At 57.2% G+C, this 18,619-nt stretch overlaps 1 protein-coding gene across 2 annotated transcripts in view; it reads left to right on the top strand.

Annotated features, from left to right (window-relative positions):
- Scarb1 (scavenger receptor class B member 1) overlaps nucleotides 1-18,619 on the top strand; it is a 42,803-nt gene that overhangs the window by 15,162 nt on the left and 9,022 nt on the right. For both annotated transcript variants that reach the window (XM_023720488.1, XM_004635861.2), the window contains exons 2-8: nucleotides 4,230-4,387; nucleotides 4,507-4,648; nucleotides 6,736-6,939; nucleotides 7,945-8,040; nucleotides 9,002-9,117; nucleotides 11,099-11,265; nucleotides 15,753-15,871. In XM_023720488.1, coding sequence (XP_023576256.1) covers nucleotides 4,230-4,387; nucleotides 4,507-4,648; nucleotides 6,736-6,939; nucleotides 7,945-8,040; nucleotides 9,002-9,117; nucleotides 11,099-11,265; nucleotides 15,753-15,871 — 1,002 coding nt within the window. The remainder of the gene's footprint in view (nucleotides 1-4,229; nucleotides 4,388-4,506; nucleotides 4,649-6,735; nucleotides 6,940-7,944; nucleotides 8,041-9,001; nucleotides 9,118-11,098; nucleotides 11,266-15,752; nucleotides 15,872-18,619) is intronic.

An 18,619-nucleotide genomic window follows, 5' to 3' on the forward strand; every position in this document is an offset into this window, starting at 1 on the left:
GGCATTGTGCACTTAAAGTGGTTTTCTGTAAGACTCTGCTATGTAGCCCAGGCTAGCCTTGAACACATGGTGATCCTCCTGCCTCAGCCTTGTGAGTGCTGGAATATTAGGGGTGGGGGCCTGCCCATTAGCTCAGGTGTTTAAGCGCCTGCTGAAGCAAAGCAGCCAGGCTCAGGATGCTGTGGTCCGATCCCCTCATCCTCAAGCCAAACCAGACCTGCCTTGAAGGCATCCTGAGCGCCTCCCCCAAAAAAAGGAATATTAGGGGTGTGCCATCTCACCCAGCCTTAGTGATTTTTAGGAACTTCTTTTTCTTTTCCTTTGGGGCAAAGGTCTTGCTATGTTGTCCAGGCTGACCTTGAACTCACTATGGAGCCCAGGCTGGCCTTGAACGTGCAGCAATCCTCCTGCCTCAGCCTCCTGAGTTCTGGGATTATAGGCATGTACCGCTGCACCTGGCTTTTAGGAACTTATCCTGAAGCCGTTCCCACATTTGGCAACAGGGGAGCAGGAGGTGGCCAGTGCTTGTTGGGCCAGGACACCCCAGGGCCAGAGCCAACCTCCAGGACAGAGGGGACCTGAGTTGTGAGGGGTCTGAGCTCTGAGCCTGGCTAGAATGTGGTGCAGCCCACAGTAGTGTCCTCGTTGTGGTCTGGCCCAGCCCGGCCTGGTGCTGCCTGAGAATTGAGGTCCGCAGTTCCCCCAGGCCGGCAGCCTCTTCTCCCCCAGCCCTGTCCCTGGGAGCCCATGGGAGTTGAGCTGCTGGGGTTGGTGCTGCCTGGGGTGCCACTGGGTCTTGGGGTGGGGCTCAGCTTGGTGTCCTACAGTCAGGGCCAGGGCAGACTGTGTCAGAGGTCGGGCAGCAGTGGAGGAGGAAGGGACTCACTGGGAACAAAGGATCTGCCGGACACTTAAAAGCCACCTCCTCTCTGCACGGGTCCGTCCTGTTTCTCTTGGGCCTGAAACAACAGGATCTGAAAGGTGGGGTCGCATCCTGGGCGTGGCCCCCCAGGGCAGCAGGGGCTGCCTGTCCCCCCACAGGGCTGTCTGGGTAAACCAGGAGTGCCCCGTGGTGGGCCGATGCCACACTGCTGCTGCGGTCCGGGGGTGCAGAGTCAAGGCGGGACAGGCTGTATCCGGCCCCAAGGTGCTAGTGTCCCACCCTGGGGACCTGTGGATTTGTGGCCTCAAGAGGCACAGGGGCTTGGTAGTGCAAGGAAGCCTGGATCTGGAGCAGGGCATCCCTGGGCCTTCAGTGGCTCCAGAGCTTAGGGGTGGAGGGACAGAAGTGATGGCACGGGCAAGGGGCTGTGCCTTCTCCTTGCACCTCTGGCTTGGCCAGGCCTCCTTTCCTTCTAGTCCCCAGCACAGCATCCCTGGCCCTTCCACACAGCAGAGCCCGGTACAGCTCCCCTCTCCCTTCATGTCCGTGGGCTATGCTCTTGGGCCTTGGGAGGGGGCTGGGACAGTCACACAGTTGGCTCTGGCGCTGAAGGCCATGTCCTACCGTCCCCCATGGTGCTGTTATCTAATCGGCTGGTCCTGGTGTGCCTGATCTCTGGGACTGCTGGTGACCCTGCTGGTCAAGGATGGGCAAAGTCTGCCCTGCCTGTTGTCAGTGGGGCAGGCTCCCCCCTGCTGGGTGGCCATGGGTCATCTCCCCATGTCTGGGCCTGAGGAACCCTCCCTGCTAGCCTCACTTGGGTGGGGCTGTGGCCCCAACAGAGGATGAGTAGATGGAGGAGTGCACCATGGGGTCTCATCCTTGTCACCACTGTCACATTTGCCAGACCTGGGGTGAGTCAGCGTGGGATGGGGGCAGGGTGGGGCCGTGAGATGAAGTTATCGCAGGGACCAGTGTCCTATACAGAGGACCTGGCCATTTCCCAGGGACAAGGTTGCCCACCCTGCATTGTCCTGTCCCCTGCAAACTGCCTCTGCCCTCCTCTCTGAGGACCATACCCAGCTTTTGACCTGCTCTCCCAGATTCTGCAAGGAGCTGGCTTTGGGCCTTCCTCTTACTCCCTTGCAGTGCTGGGCTGGACCCAGGGCCTCGTGCCTGTCTGGCAAGTGCTCTGCACTGAGGTACGCTCGTGTGCCCTTGTTACATCAACGCAGGTATATTTAGTACGGGGTCTACAGGGTCTTACTATGTAGATCGGACTAGTAGTGATCCATCTGTTTACAGCCTCCCAAGTGCTCGGATTAAGGTGCACACCACCACTCCCAGTCTCAATTGCCGGCTCAGTGCACCCTGGGGATCGAACACTGGCCGCTGCACTCTGTCAACACAGGACTTGCTAAGGAGATCAAAGTGGGCTCATACTTGGAATCTTCTGGAGGCCTCAGCCTCCAGAGTAGCTGGGATTACAGGTGTGCACCACAGCGCTTGGATTGTCTGTGTTTAAAAGCAGTGTTGGTGAGATGTAGTTCCATGGCACGAAGCCCTGCCCTGGAAGCCTACATTAGCACAGCTCTGGCATTCCTTGGAGCCAGATACTGGCCCTACCAGCTGGCTCAGGACCGGCCTTGGCCCTGACAGGTGCCGCACAGATGAGCTGTGATGGTCAGGCCTGGCCGTGCAGAGGATGCCTGTTATGTGTGGGATTTGAACCTGGGCCTTGGAGGCTGCCCTCCTGCTCCCCTCAGCGCTGAGTGGTGGTTTCCACAAAGCCAGACCCTTTGAAGGAAGTAGTGGTGCCCCTCTGTGCTGTTGCCTATCTCCTTCACCCCCAGAGGGCCATTTCTACAAGGCCAGCACCTTAGGTGGCCCCATGTTGAGCCTCCTGTCACTGAGATCTGTCAGATTCAGTTTACCCAAGAGGGAAGGCTCTGTGGGCCCTTGCCCTCACACCCTGACTCTGGGCCCCTGTGGCCACACCAGACACTACATCCACCCCTTGAAAGCAATAGGCTTATGTGGGAGCCCAGAGCAGGCTGGTCCTGTCTCAGGGGGTTACCTTTGATAGATGCAGGTAGGTCTGTCCCTGTCCCTAACTGTCCTGATCATTCTGGGTGACCTCTCTCTTTCAATTTCTCCACCCATTCACATATCCATCCATAAATCAAACATTCAGCTACCACTCACCCACCCACCCACCCATCCATCCTTCCTCCTCCCCCCATCCCTGCATCCACCCATCCACCACTCACCTACTGGTCCACACTCCTGCCTAACACTGTTCCAGCACTGGCTGACCCTGGGCCCTGGTGTCTGTTCACAGCACTGGGACTATTACAGGCCTGGTTTGTATCCAAGGAAGGTGTTACCGGAGGGATGTTGTTGGGGAGCGTGGGCCCTTTTGGCAGAAAGCAGGGAGGCTTCTCAGGTGGGAAGGGCCAGCTGTGTCCCAGGCAAAAGGTGACAAGCAATGCACCGGGGCAGAGTAGAACTGGCCCCGTGGGCTGTGTTTGGCGGGGTGGAGGGCGTAGTTGCAGGGCAGCTGGGTCCAGCTCTCGCGACCGCTCCAGGAAGCCTCAGACTCCTTCACCGCCTTCCGGTCTCAACACCTCTGCAGCCCTGGTGCCTCTCTGAGATGTGGCTGGCCCACGGGCCGAGGAGCTGGCCACGCGGGGCTGCTGTGCGGTGTGAATGGCCTGGCACCAGGGTGGCCAGGGGAAGGCCCCGGCTTTCACCTCGGCAGGGCTGGCTCCCTGCCTGTCGGTGCGCCGGGCTCACACTCGATGCGGCGTCACCAGCCACGCACGCCAGGGGACTGAGCTCCGAGACAGCCGCCTCGGGAGCTGGGCCCAGCCTGTCCCAACCACTCCCGCCTCCCACCTCCTCCAGGCCTGCCCCTGTGGCTTCTGGCTGGCCGGACAGAGTGGGAGTGAGTGTCCTTGGCCTGGAAGGCTGTGTTCTATGATAGCACGAGGTGATGCAAGCTGCCCTGCCTGGCCACCCGGCCTTGCAACATCTGCTCTATCTGATGGGTGGCTCGTGGGCAGGGTATTGTTCTGTCTGCCCGCCGCCTCCAGGAGTAGCTGCTCGCTGCCCCCGGGGCCTTTGCACCGGCTGGGGGCGCACGCCACTCCACTGCCCGGATCCCTTGCCTTACGTGTCTATTTCAGTTTGGATTTGGGTTTTTCTGTTGGAAGGACTTAAGCATCTCAATCCAAACCCTCTTCCTTGGGTTTCTCGTGCCGGGCTGCAGAGGGCAGAGCTCAGTCTCGCGGGGCGCGGCCTCTCCCAGCCTGGTAGCGGCCCTGACCCTCACCCGCCCCCGCAGAACGTGCGCATCGACCCAAGCAGCCTGTCCTTCAGCATGTGGAAGGAGATCCCGGTACCCTTCTACATGTCCGTCTATTTCTTTGACGTTATGAACCCTGACGAAGTGCTGCAGGGCGCGACGCCGGAGGTGCAGGAGCGCGGACCCTACGTGTACAGGTGAGGCAGGTGGGGGGAGGGGCCGTGAGGGACAGAAGAGGGGCCCGGCAGAGGACAGGGACAGGAGGGGACCCCCAGGCAGGGCCTGGCCACTGACCGGAGCCCCCACCTGTCCCTAGGCAGTTCAGGCGCAAGAACAGCATCTCCTTCCATGACAACGACACGGTATCCTTCCGGGAGAATGGCAGCTTCCATTTCCAGCCGGACAAGTCGCGAGGCTCAGAGAGCGACTATATCATGCTGCCCAACATCCTGGTCATGGTAAGGTGCCTGCCCCGCTGCACACCTCTGTCCCCTTGTCCCAGCCCGGGTGCTCAGACCCAGGCACCCTAAGCCCCCGTCCTGGCCAACTGTCCTGTTCCTCCTTCCGGTTGACAGCTCTGGTGTCCCCTAGCCAGGCCTCTGAAGGGCTGTGGGCTGTGGCAGTGCCCACGGCAGAAACAGAGCCCCTGGAGAGCACAGGAGCTGGCAGCAAGCACAGGGACAGAGGAGACAGGTGGCCCTCCAGGGACCTCATCTTCCCACGCCAGAGTGGCCCTGGCTGGGCCTGCTAGCAGCCCCCCTCAGAGCTCTCTGGAGTGGTCATGGATGTCACACATCCAGAGGAAGGGACCTCGCAGTGACCCAGGCCATGTGGCACCCAGACAGCTGAGGCATGTGGCCCCCACCGGGAATGGCAAGGCCCTCTGGTGTCCCCAGACACTGTGGGGATTGTGCACGCCCAGCCATTCCCCTCTGTCATCGGCCTGCCAGGAGCCACCAGGAGATGATGCAGTTGCCTTGCCCTGCCCCCACGTGGGGCTTGGGGTGGAGCTGGGGGTCCTGTTTCTTTTTTTTTTAATATTTATTTATTTTTATTTATTACATTTATTTATTGTGTGTGTGTGTGTGGCCAGCTCAGCCCACCAGGGGGCGGGGCTGCTGGCCTTTGGTGCTGGAGGATCGAACTGCCGTCCCTGTGCTTTGCCAAGCTTGTTTTTCAAGTAGGTGCTTTAGACCACTGAGCCATCTCTCCAGCCCCGGTCCTGTTTCTTGGAAGAGTTTCCTACTAGTGTTTTCCTAACCATTTAAAAATGTGACCAAACACACACCAGCCCTGCCCCCAGGGTGCACTGAGCGGAAGAGTGGGGGGGGGCGCACGCCTGTAATCCCAGCGCTTGGGAGACTGAAAACAGGAGAATCACTACAAGTTCGATCTATGTAGTGAGGCCCTGTAGACCCTGGACTAAATGCACATTTTTTAAAAAAATATGACAGAAAAAAAAAAATTCGCAGCTCACACCAAAACAGGGAACATAGCTGGCTGCATCCTGCAGTGCTGAGCCTGCAGGGTTAGGGAAGAAATCAAGTTTTATTTTATGTCCTTTTTTAGCTTCTTAAAACTATGTGTTGGTTGGGCGTGGTGGCACACAATAGTAATCCCAGCACTTGGAGGCTGAGACAGGAGGATAGAAAGTTTGAGCCCAGCCTGGGCAACTTAGCAAGACCCTGTCTCAGAAAACATTACAGAAGGATTGGGGATGTAGCTTAGTGCAAAGCCTGGGCTCAGCCCCTAATGCTGAAAGCAAGACAAGAAGGAGAAACCCTAGTGATGCCCCCACCATCACCACCACAAACTCAGTGCCTTAAAAATATCAGAGAGGAAATCCAGTCAGTACCTGTGGGGCCAGTGCACTGTCGCTCCTGCTCTAGAAACGGGGGGCAGTGGCTTTTGGGTGTGGGGGTGCCTAAAAAGATCAACCAGCAGCCAAGACAATGTCTCTACAGGGAAAGCACAAGTGATTGAATAAGCCTGCCTTGGGGCCTGGCAGATAGCTCAGTGGCATAAGCACCTGCCTAGCAGGTGCAAGGTCTGGAGTTCAATCCCTGGTACCTAAAAAAAAAAAGAAAATGAAAAAGAAAAGAAAAGAGAAAAAGAAAAAGAAAAAAGAAACAGAATAAACCTACCTGCATCTTAGGGGGGAGAGGGTGGGAAGGGGGGTATAGAAAGGGGCCCCATTACGACTTTTATCTCACAGCACCCCAAGCTACCTCCAGGAAACAGCGAACTTGTGGGCTTGTATAACTGAGCCGGCTGGGGTTGGTGGCGTCAGGTGTGGAGCGCATGGCCCAGGTCCAGGCCCCTGAGGAATGTCTTGTGGTGGCTCCGAGGGTCATGTGCAGCCAGCCCCGAGCCTGGGGGAGGTGGATTCTGCTGGACCAGGGCCGAGCCTCACGCCTGCATCTGCTGGGGCGAGCGTGGGGTGGTGGTGACGGTGGTTATACTGGGGTCAGGGAGGGGCCTGGGTATCCACTTGGCGGGGATGGCAGGCGGTGGCCACCATGCCCACCCGACTGTCCGTGCACAGGCGGCCTCAGCCATGATGGAGCACCGGCCCGCAGGCCTGAAGCTGCTGATGACGCTTATGTTCACCACGATGGGGCAGCGCGCCTTCATGAACCGCACAGTGGGCGAGATCATGTGGGGCTACGACGACCCGCTGCTGGACTTCCTTAACAAGTATTTACCCGGCACGCTACCCTTCAAGGGCAAGTTCGGGCTGTTCGCAGGGGTGAGTGGCCCGGGGCTTCTCCTTGGCTATGGCTTGGGAACAAAATAGGGAATTTAGTGGAAGCTGGGCATGGTGGTAGTGGAGTCCCATGCTTGTAATCCCAGCTTCTCCAAAGGCTGAGGCAGGAGGATCTCAAGTTTGAGGCCAGCCTGAGCAACATAGTGGTGTCACGAGAGCCCGTCTGAGGATAAAACAGAAAGGGCTGGGGCTGGAGCTCGGAGGCCAGGGGAGCCTTGCCTAGCAAGAGCAAGGTGCTGGCCACAGTACCGCAGATCAGAGAAAGCAGTGCAGTTAGTGGCCCCCGGAACTGGAACCTCTGGGGCTGGATTTAGGGGCCCCTGAGCCAGGCTTGCATGGGGCTTGGGTTGAGGGAGGGAGGCGGAGGCCGGAGGGTAGGTAGAGGAGAGGCTGCTGGGGGTGCAGTGTGACAAATGCAACTATAGCTGTGATCTGGCCGCTGAGGGTTGGATCCCTGACTTCTGACCCCTGACCTCAGCTCCCTCCACGCAGGACTTAGTGTGTCATGCCAGCCACAGGGGAGCCAGGGAATGCTGCCTTCTGAGTGGAGAGGGCACTTGATGCCCAGGTGCTGGCAGTCTGACGTGCTGTCCGCGTTGTGCTGTCCACACTATGGGCGCTCTTGTCAGCCATGCGTGAGTGGGAGGCCAGCATTTGGTGCTTTTCTGGTGTCTGCGGCACTGTGCTCACCCCTCCGAGGTCTGGGTACCCTGTGTGCTGAGCTCAAAGTTGTGCTCCTCCTGCCTCAGCCTCCCAGAGGGCTGGGATGGCAGGCATGCACCAGTGTGCCCAGCCTGCGCTGTATTTTAAGTGTGGGTGTGGGCACAGCCACCCCTTGGCATTGGGGAAAGAAAGGTGACAGTGAGGTGTGGTGGCCCTGGTCCCCTGGTGCCCAGGGATGGGCCCTGCTGTGACGGCTCTGGGGGCTAGATTCCTGAGGCCTGCTCCCGTCCCTGGACTAAGACCCGCTGTCCCCACTGTTCTCAGCTGAACAACTCGGACTCCGGGCTCTTCACGGTGTTCACAGGGGTGAAGAACCTCAGCCGCATCCATCTTGTGGACAAGTGGAACGGGCTCAGCAAGGTGAGAGGCCAGGCAGGCGGCTGCGTGGCTCGGGTGGGGTGTCCAGCGCTCACCTCACCCGGGTTCCGCTGGGACTCGGAGGCTTCCTCCCTCCGGCCCTCATTTATGGGAAGTCGACTTGAGTGCTTTACCAGGGCTGCAGGAAGCCATTCCCATCAAGCAGTAAACAATGGCGATGGGATCCCGTCCCTTGGCGCGCTGACCCTGCTGGCTGACCCCTCCCTGGCCGCAGAGGAAGCATGGTGCCTGGTCCAGATGTGTCCCTGTCCATTTCACCTCTGTGCACGCTTGGATGACCCAGAGTGAGGCAACGGGTTCTCCTTTGGGCACCAGGAGTCCCACTGTGGGCCTTGTTCTGCGGGTGACTTGTTTTTATCACCTGGTAGCCAAGTCACAAGATGCATGACCCTGCAGCCAGAGCAAGCCCACTGCCCAAGCTCACCGGCACAAGCGCCTACCTGGCAAGCTCGAGGTCTTGAGTTCAATTCCCAGAAAAAAAAAAAAAAAAAGAAGAAGAAGAAGAAAGAAAGAAAAAAGAAAAGAAACGGAGCTTTGGAAGTTGGGTGTGGTGGTGTGCGCCTGTGGTCCCAGCACTTGGGAAGCTGAGGCAGGAGTTCCAGGCCAGCTTGAGCTGTGTAGTGAAACCCTGTCTCAAAATACAAAAGAAAGTGAGCTTGGAGCCGCCTCGCTCCCCGGATAACAGCCCCAGTCCTTCTGCTTTGAGGTTTCCTAGTGCAGCTCCCACGCGATTTTAGTTGGTCGCCTCCTCCAGTTTTATCTGTTTTGGGGACAAGAGGGTGCAGGTGGCAGTCCCTCTGGACAGTGGCAGTAACAGTTACGCACTCGGGTTCCTGTGCGAGGTGCCAAAGCTTCACTGGAGCTGTGTCTACACAGCCTGCTCTGGAGCCCCGGGGCCGGGGATCGAGTGGCCACGCCCGCCCAGGTGACCTTCCCTCCACAGGTCAACTACTGGCACTCTGAGCAGTGCAACTCCATCAACGGCACTTCCGGGCAGATGTGGCCGCCGTTCATGACCCCTGAATCCTCGCTGGAGTTCTACAGCCCCGAGGCCTGCAGGTGACTGCCCGGGCTTGGCCTCCCCGGCCCGACGGGCTCCTGGGCCCAGTGCCCTCTGGGCTGCTCCGGGGTGCACTGTGGAGCGCTGTGCTCCAGCCCGATGCTTTGGCAGAGGCCAGAGGCAGCTGCGGATGCCGGGGGCACAGTTGGGTGGTGAGGGGCGCAGGGCAGGAAGTAACCAAGTTTGCAGGGCTGGGCGGTGAAGGCAGGAAGTGGCCCTGGTGATGAACTGGGGACAGAGGAGCCTCCCAGAGCCCCACTGGCCGCTCCAGAGCATCCCTTAGGGGGGCCCTGACATGACCCTGACCCTGTGGGGAGCCCTGTTATGTGTGAGGCACGGAGGTGAGCAGAGCCCATGCCCAGGCCATCATGTGCTCTCCGGGGACACCAGCCAGGCCTGGGATATGAGAGTGAGTGTGTGCAGCTCTGAGTGGGCCCACTTTATTTTTTTATTTTTTATTTTAGGGAAGGGTCTACGGGGCGTTCAGGGTCTCACTACTAGATCAGACTCATAGTGATCTGCCTGTTTACAGCCTCCCAAGAGCTGGGATTACAGGTGTGCGCCACCACCCCCAGTCTTGGGGCCACTTTTGAAAACAGTTACTTGATTTTTTTCCTGCTCACCCAGCCTGGAGGGGAGATAGAAAAGAGCGCCCCCCTCCAGGGCCACACCCCCGTGACCTCTGCCTCCTGCTGGCAACCTCTAAAGGACCCCTCCCACCGGGCACTACCCACACCTTGAGCAGGGCACTTTCCACACTGAGCCAGGCCACAGCGCCAGCTTCTCACCTGGCTCCTCTCCTGCCCACAAGGGCCTCTGGCTACCTCCTTCCAGATCACGTGACAGCAGCAGCGGGCCAAGGTTCCCTTTATGCTTAAATACTTCTGTGTGTGTGTGTGTGTGTGTGTGTGTGTGTGTGTGTGTAAGTGCGGGGCTGATTGCTTGAACTAGGATGCTGCACATAATAGGCAAGTGCTCTGCCCTGAACTGCGTCTTTAGCCCTCTTCCGTGGGTGTTGTCTGTAAGCAAAGACGTTTTCTTATGCAATCCCAGGTATTAAAATTAGGGCATTTAACATTAACACCATACCACCATCTAAGCTGCTGCTGTCAACAGAGCTTTAATGCAAGGCATGTGTATTTTTTAAAATTTTATTTTATTTTTTGAGATGGTTCTTGCTAGGTTGCCCAAGATTTCCTCAGGCGACCCTCCTGCCTCAGCCTCCCCAACTGGCTAGTACTGCAGACATGTGTGCTGCACCTAGCTTTGGTACAGCCGTCAACTTTCTGGTAACGGTGTTAAAACGACGTATTTCATTTGACCCGCTGTATTGGCAGTATTCTTATTTCGAGCCCTATCGAAGAGTTTTAGTTTCTGAGAGATCCCGGTGCGTCAAAGACCGGCTGCCTACCTCCGCTCTGACACGGCCCGGGTCCAGGGCTGCACAGCCAGGTGTGATCCGTGGCTACCCTGCGCAGAGAGACCCACCCACACAGTCGGGGTTTCCCGGCAGACGCAGGGATGGAGCGTGTATGGGACCGCAGAGAGGAAGAATTGAGTCTGTCTTGTGAGGCCTCGAGGGGGCAGTGTTCCTGGCCAGAACCAAGCCCAGGCACATACAAAGGTCCCGGGGCAGCAAGGAGTAGTTCTGAGCAGGGGCCTGTGGGGAAGGAGACGGGGAGCCTGGGCAGAGTAGTGAGAACGGTGCATCGCAAGGGAGCCGCGGGCAGTTGGAGGACTGAGTGGGTGCCAAATCCCAGGACGTCTGAGTCGCTTTTGTCGATTGGAGGCGGGACCTCCTTCATGTTTAAATCCCCTCTAGAAGGCCCACGGTACACGCCCACGGTGCGTGCATGTGCCGTAAACAGCCGTGTTTGCTGTTCGGAGAGTAGGAGGAAGCAAACGTCTGTGCACGCAGAGCCCCGCGGTCCTGCAGGTGGGCACATCCAGGTCCCCTCACCTGTCTGCCTCCCGCTGCAGGTCCATGCGGCTCATCTACCAGGAGGAGGGTGTGTTCCAGGGCATCCCCACCTACCGCTTTGTGGCCCCTAAGACCCTGTTCGCCAATGGCTCTGTCTACCCGCCCAATGAAGGCTTCTGCCCATGCTTGGAGTCCGGCATCCAGAACGTCAGCACCTGCAGGTTCGGTATGTGTCACCCCGCAGGGCCAGCTGCAGCCTCTGCACTCTTGATAATCTCATTAGGCCAGAGATAAGGAGGGCAGCGCAAAGACAAGGCTCTAGGGAAAAGCCGCTGTGCTTATTAGAGGCCGCGATAAAATCCCAGGACAGCATCAGTGCGCTATCTTGGGGTCTGGAGTCCGGGGCAGGCTAAGGTCCAGGCACTGCCGTACGTGCGAGGCTGGGATGGGGGCTGGCAGGCTTCCCCAGCTGGCGGAGACACCTGTGTTCCCCGGCCCCTGGCTCTGGCTCCGGTGCCAACAACATCACGTCTCTCAGAGGCACTGCCACGCTCGGCTCCTGCTGTGCCCTGCTCTCCATTTTGTGGACCATGTCAGGCCCACATGGGAGCGCAGCAGGTTGCAAGCCGCTGACCTGCAGCCTTAGCTCTCCTCGCTGCCTGAACTCCTGGGTCCCCTCCAGGGACACTGTGAAAGAGTGACTGTGAAGGGAAGGGCCTTTCCCTGGCAGAACGAGGCCCGCTGTGGCTCACCTGCTCCACAAAACCCTCTGCTGTCTGGAGGCTGGGTGATGTGACGTCACATTCAAAAGCCAAGTCCTTCATCACACTGGCTGTATTTTGACTCCATGCTGGAGATGGCAGGGACAGGACCCTTCCGAGCAGTCCCTGTGCCCACTGAGGTCTTTTCCCAGCCACCCATCCTGGGGGCCGCTCCCAGCTCCCCTGCCAGCTGCCCTCTGCTACTTCATCTTTTTCTCAGACAAGGTCTGGCTATGCAGTTGGGGATGGCCTTGAGCTCACTTTTATAGCCCCAGGCTGAGCTTGAACTTGCAGTGATCCATCCTCCTGCCTCAGCCTCCCAGGGTGCTGGGATGACAGCCACATGCCACACTCCCGGCCGGCTACCTCATTCTTTCTGTCTCCCCCATGCTCATCACTGTGCGGTTCCTTTCGCTTGCTCATCACCTGCGTCCTCTGGGGGACTGTGCTCCCTGGCTGTGCCAGCCAGTGCAACTCCACAGACAGACTTGAGCGCATGCTTGTGTGGTGTCTCCTCCTTAGGGAATAAGGGCCCTGGGCTGCGAGGCTGGGCTCAGGAGGATGCTCGAGAGCACGGGCACAGGGCCCTCCATGGGCAAAGGTTTTGATGCCTGCCTTGCCCGGCCCCAGGCATTATCCTCTCTGTAGGAGTTTTCACTCAGCATGGAGGCTGTGGGGTCGCCTACAGGGAGCTGTGCCAGAACAACTTCTGTGACAAGTGGCAGGTGCCAGGCTTAAAGGACACCACTTGGTGACCAGGCGTGGTGGCACAGGCCTGTAATCCCAGCACGCAGAAGGATCATTGTGAGTTCGAGGCCAGCCTGAGCTGCATAGCGAGTGGGTGCTGTCTGGAAGCTGCCTCTTGCCACGCACGCTCCAGTTTGGTTTTCCCAGCTGGCACAGCTGCCGGGCGGCGCTAAAACCCCTGGTTGCGGGTGGAGACCCCTGGCTCCCACGTATCCAGCCAAAGTGCCAGGGTTCACTTTGATTGGTTGCTCTGTGTCCAGCCTCAGCTCTGAACCAATCATTGTGTGTAGCCCAAGCGAGGCTGTGCTGATTGGTCAGGTGGTATCACATGCTCAGCCTCCAGGGGTGGGGCCAGCATCCTTCAAAGCAGAGCCCAGGGAAGGGGGCTCAGAGGGGCACAGCAGCAGTGAGGAGGAGGGCCCGCGCACACTGCCTTCCCTCAGCACTTCTGCCCCAGACAATCTCAAAAGTGCAAAGGAGTTTACAGATCTTTGAAGAGACCTACTAGACTTAAGCTTTTCTTTCTTTGTGGCGCTGGGAATTGAAGCCAGTGATAGCGTTTCTGTTGCTTTGCTTCTCTGAGATGGGGTCTCAGGATGTAGTCCAGGCTGGCCTCTATCTTGAGGCGGTCCTTCTGCCCAGCTTCCCCAGTGCTGGGCTCACAAGCACGCCCAGGCCTTTAGGTTTTGAGACAGGGTCTCGCCCTGCTACTAAATTGCTCGGGCTGGGCTTGAACCTGTGGCCCTCCTGCCTCAGTCTCCCACAGGACTGGGATGGCAGGCATGCAACATGGCCTGAAGATCTCTTTTTGAAAAAGAACATGAATACGTTTCTTGGCATATTTTGACAATTTTTTAAAATTTTTTATTTGTGTGTGTGTGTGGCTAGCTCAGCCCACCAGGGGGCGGGGCTGACTGGCATGTGGTGCTGGGGGATTGAACCGCGGTTCCTGTGCTTTGCCAAGCTTAATTCTAAGTAGGTGCTTTAGACCACTGAGCCATCTCACCAGCCCCATCTGGGTATATTTTGGATCTACATAAGGACCACATTCATCGCGGGGGTTTTGTGCCTGTCCATGTACATACAGCTCGCTGCTGCTTTTTCCCCGTTGCCCTCTCCTCCCTTCAACCCCTCTTCCCCCTCAATTACAAAAGCTTTGTTTCCATTTTCCCCTTCCGTTTTCTTTTTCTGCCCCTCCTTTCCTTTCCCCTCCCCCTCCCTGGCAGGGGAGCGGGTATTTAACACAGGGCTACAGGGTCTCACCACTACTCATAATGATCCTCCTGTTTTCAGCCTCCCAAGCACCGGGATTACAGAGGCACGCCACCATGCCCAGTCTCAGCCGCCATCTCAGCACGCCCAGAGCGAACCCTGGCCACTGTGCTCTGCCTAAGCAGGCACTTTGATCTGCTGGGTCGGCCCTAGAACCCTCTTATTTTAAGTGGACATCCCAAAAGCGCAGCAGTGCAGTGGACGTAAGCCTGTCGCTTGGCTAGGCCGTGTGTCTCTGTAGCCTGTGATGGCACCTGAAGCCTCCTGCTGGCCCCAACTTCTCTTGCTGATCTGGGGTGCTGGCTCTGCCCGGCTCTGGTCTCTTGATGAGAAGAGTGGCTGTGCCCAGGTACTAGCCTGGCATCTCTTGGGGCACACACCCCCATTCCTTCACCCATCCCTTCCCGGGTGCTTCTGGAACATTCCTGCTGGGCCGCCTGGTGTCCCAGGCACATGTTTTATCTTCAGATTAAAAATCTCCATGCATGTGTTCTGCAAGGCCTTGAAGACAGCTGGGCCCAAGGCCCCCACGCATCTCCACATCTCGGGCTCCCCAAGTCCTAACTTGCCTGGCGGGCTCCTTAGCACTGCTTGCCCTAGTGATTAAGTCTGCTCAGGTGTGCCGAGGAGCTGTAAATCAATTATCCTTATTGCCTGGGCGGGCCTCCTTCGGGGTGTTTGCCCAGGCAGGCAGTGGCATGGGGCGTTGTTCAAAAGCCAGCTCGACTGCTAGTCAGGGAAGGGGGGGCCTGGGCGGTGTGTGTGTCCTCCTGTCCAGGCCTTTCCTGGGGTGTCACATGGTAGAAAGGGGTCTCTGTGCTTGATCTGGTCCCCTCTCCAGTTCTGAGGGGAGGGTGGGACATGCTTCTCCAAACCACAGGACTTTGTCCCGAGGTTGCTTGGTGTCTGCTTCCCATTATATTTAGTGTGCTTGTGGGGGTGGCACTAGGGATTGGATCAGGGCCTTTGCCCTAAACTACCTTACCAGCTCTTTTTAAATTTTTTTTCCGTAATTTTATTGAGAGTGAAATAGCAATGAGACAGTTTCAAATCAAATTCCCTTTTTAAATTTTCAGACAATGTCTTGCTAACTTGCTAAATTGCCCAGCTGGGGTCAAACTTGCAACCCTCCTGCCTCAGCCTCCCAGGGCTGGGACTGCAGGCGATCCGCTGCTGCTGTCTGTCTTTGCAGCACCTCCAGCGCGAGGTCTCTGCTGATAGAGGGAGGATTGAGGACCTCGGGGGCTCAGTAGTGCGTGCTCATCAGTGGTAGCCGCAGGGTTGCCTTCTGTCACTTCCAAGTCACCTCAGCCTCATGCCTTGTGGGAGGCCTCACTGGGGTCTGTGTCCCTTGTCTCGGGAGTGAGCTGGCCAGCTGGCCCCTGCACATGTCACACTATCATGCAGGCCCATCCGTAACAGCAGGGATGTGGCCAGGTCCCTGCTGTGTGGCCGGTGCTCGGTGCCGCTCCTGGGCTGCCTCCACCTAGCATTCCAGCCCCACCTGGGAAGCGTGTCCACTGCCCTGCACAGCCTCCGCTGCCCCCTCTGCCTGCAGTGCTGTCCCCGGGCCTCCTTGCCAGGCAGCTGTCAGAGCCACTTTTCCTTCCTGTCCCCTCTCCTGCCAGAGCCAGAGGCCCCTGCTCGCCAGAGCTTGTGCTTCATGAAACGGGCCAGGGGCTTCTCCCGTCTCATTAGCAGTGGTCGCATGTGATTCTGTTGGTTTTGTTTGTTTGCTTGTTTTTTGTTTTTGAGACAGGGTCTCACTATGCAGTCCAGGCTGCCTGGAACCCACTGCAGTCCTCCTGCTTCTGCCTCCTGTGTGCTGGGCTGCAGGCATGCAGCAGCTGTGTGTGCGTCCTGGCCCTGCCCCTGCCTCCCTGGATGCCCCATGCACCTCCCGCACCTGACACCCCATCCCTCTGCATTCCAGGGGCGCCCCTCTTCCTCTCCCACCCGCACTTCTACAATGCGGACCCGATCCTGGCAGAAAGCGTGCTTGGCCTGCACCCCAATGCAGAGGACCATGCCCTCTTCTTGGACATCCACCCGGTGAGCCCCGCAATGGCACTGAGGTGACGGCCACCTCTGCTGCACTCACACTGCAGGCATCTGGGCTGGTGGTGGAAGCTGGTGCCTCGGATGACGACAGCTGCTAGAACAGCAAGCCGACCAAGGTCGTCACTTGACCCCAACTCCATAGTCCAGGGATTTTATCACAGACCCTTTATGAGTATCTATAAAGAGCCATCAGACAGTAAATTAATTAGGAATTATCAGGCTCCGGCTAATTAGCCAGGCACCCTCGGCTGTGCCAGACGCAGTAAAGATGGGTAGGCGCACCTCGTGCATGAGTCACGCGCTCAAGGAATTTGGCCCGGGGGACGTTCTGGCTCCCAGCAGTCACCTGTGGGATGAGACCTGTGGTCCTCAGACCCCTGCTTGCCATAGGACATGTCCAGCGGCATTTGGTGGCGCCTGAGACCAGTAATTTGGACACGCATGCGGGGGTGGGTGGGTGCTGTTCTGGTCTTCAGGGACGCTTGTGTTCCCCTCTAGGATTCCTTGGTCCATGTGGCCTAGGGATCATGCCCAGGGCCGTCACACAGAGCTCTCACGCCAGCCCTTTGTATTTTTATTCTGGGCCTGGGTCTTTTTTGCTTAGTTGTCCAGGCTGGGCTCAAACTTGAAATCCCCCTGCCTCAGCCTCCCTAGAGTGCTGGGGTGTCAGGTGTGCACCAGCCCCAGCAGCTCCCCTTTTACCCCCCTTATAGAAAACAATTTTTGAAATGGAACAACAGAAAGCACATCTGTGTGAGCTGCTCAGTGGCTCCGCAGAGCTAATTAGCATATGCAAGCCCCACCCTTGGGGGGTGACTGGGTCCCAGCCACTTCCTGAGGCAGAATGTAGCACTGTTGATTTGGGCATGGTGAGATCAGAGCAGGAGGACACTGCCGCCAGGAGGTGGCCTGACCTCAGTGGGGACTGTGAGTGGCCTGGGGCCACCCTGCCTTGGGTATATGCTGCAGTGAGGTAGATGTCCATGGCCCCGAGGGCGGCCATACCATGCACCTTCACGTGCCCTGGCAAAATTCCTGAGGTGGATGCAGTAAATCCCACTTTATTATTTATTATGTATTTAGTAGAAGGTCTCGCTACACAGATCAGACTCATAGAGATCCTCCTGTTTTCTGGGTTCAGGCACATGCCACCACACCCAGCGTGCCCCGGGGGTGGGGCCAGCATACCACACTGGGGATCGAACCCTGGTCCCTGTGTCTGCTTAAGCAGGTGCTTTAATCCATTGAGCTATCTGGCCGGCCCTTTTTAATTTTTTTGTTTCTGTTTTTTATGTATTTGGTACAGGGTCTCAGTACATACCTCAGACTCATAGTGATCCTCCTGTTTTTAGCCTCTCAAGCACTAGGATTACAGGCATGTGCCACCACGCCCAGACAGTCACCAGCTCATCTGCCCTGGGGATGGGGCTGGCACTGCATGTGGGACTGGGGATCGAACTCTGGTCCCTGCACTTGCCAAAGCAGGCGCTTAGCCTGCTGAGCTATCTCACCGGCCCTTAACCTCACTTTGTAAAGAAGAAGGAGGAGGTCCTCGCTAGGGAGCGCCAGCCAGCACCCCCCCTTCTGTCATGGACCTTCCTAACCTTTTTTTTTTTTTTAATTTATTTTTTAATTTTATTTATGTGTGTGTGTGTGTGTGTGTGTGTGTGTGTGTGTGTGTGTGGCCAGCTCAGCCCACCAGGGGGCGGGCTGGCTGGCATGTGGTGCTGGGGGATTGAACCGCGGTCCCTGTGCTTTGCATACCTAAGCTTGTTCTAAGTAGGTGCTTTAGACCACTGAGCCATCTCACCAGCCGTATAGAAATATTTTTAAATGAGACTTTCTTTTTAACTATTAACAGAGGGGCTGGTGAGATGGCTCAGTGGTCTAAAGCACCTACTTAGAACAAGCTTAGCAGAGCACAGAGACTGCGGTTCAATCCCCCAGCACCACATGCCAGCCAGCCCGCCCCCTGCTGGGCTGAGCTGGCCACACACACACACACACACACACACACAAACTTTAAAAAATTAAAAAAATATTTCTATAAATAAAATAAAAATATTTTTAAAAATATTTCTAGGGGCTCAGTGGAGTAAGTGCTTCTCTGGCAAGCGCAAGGGCCTGGGTGCAATCCCTGGTTCCACAAAAAAAAAAAAAAAAAAAATCTGCATAAAGGAAGCTTTCTGTTACGTCAAGAAAGAAGTGACAGGGACTGGGGAGATAGCTTGGTGGTCTAGGTGCGTGCCTAGCAAGCACATTACCCCGAGTTTGATACCTGGTACTGTGCTAGCCCTCAAACGGGGCGTGGTGGCGCACTTCTGTAATCCCAGCTCTGGGGAGGCTGAACTTCGTAGTGAGACCCTGTATCAACAAATTAAAAAAAAAAAAAAAAAGGAAGTGACAAACTCCTACAAAGGGTTAAAAAAAAAAAGTCATATAAATAAACACTAGGAACAAGCAATTACTGAGCTCCTCGTAAGCGGCACTAAAAATAGGAGAGGAGGGGAGGGAGAGAGAGAGAGAACTGGAACTGGAAAGGTGATGCAGTGTGAAGGTCCTGGATTCAATTCCCAGGTCCCAGGGCTGTCTGTGGCTTCCCATCTGAGCCCCTGCAAAGTAGGGCGGCGTGTGGTGTGATGCGGCGGTCAGGAGGGGGCACCCGAGAGCCATCTTCCTTAGGCAGAAGGAAAAGAAGCGCATTTCCTGGGGGCCTGGGGAGTCAGTGGAGACTGGGGG

Source organism: Octodon degus, unplaced genomic scaffold (assembly GCF_000260255.1).
Source record: "Octodon degus isolate 3935 unplaced genomic scaffold, OctDeg1.0 scaffold00076, whole genome shotgun sequence".
NCBI classification, from domain to species: Eukaryota; Metazoa; Chordata; class Mammalia; order Rodentia; family Octodontidae; genus Octodon; species Octodon degus.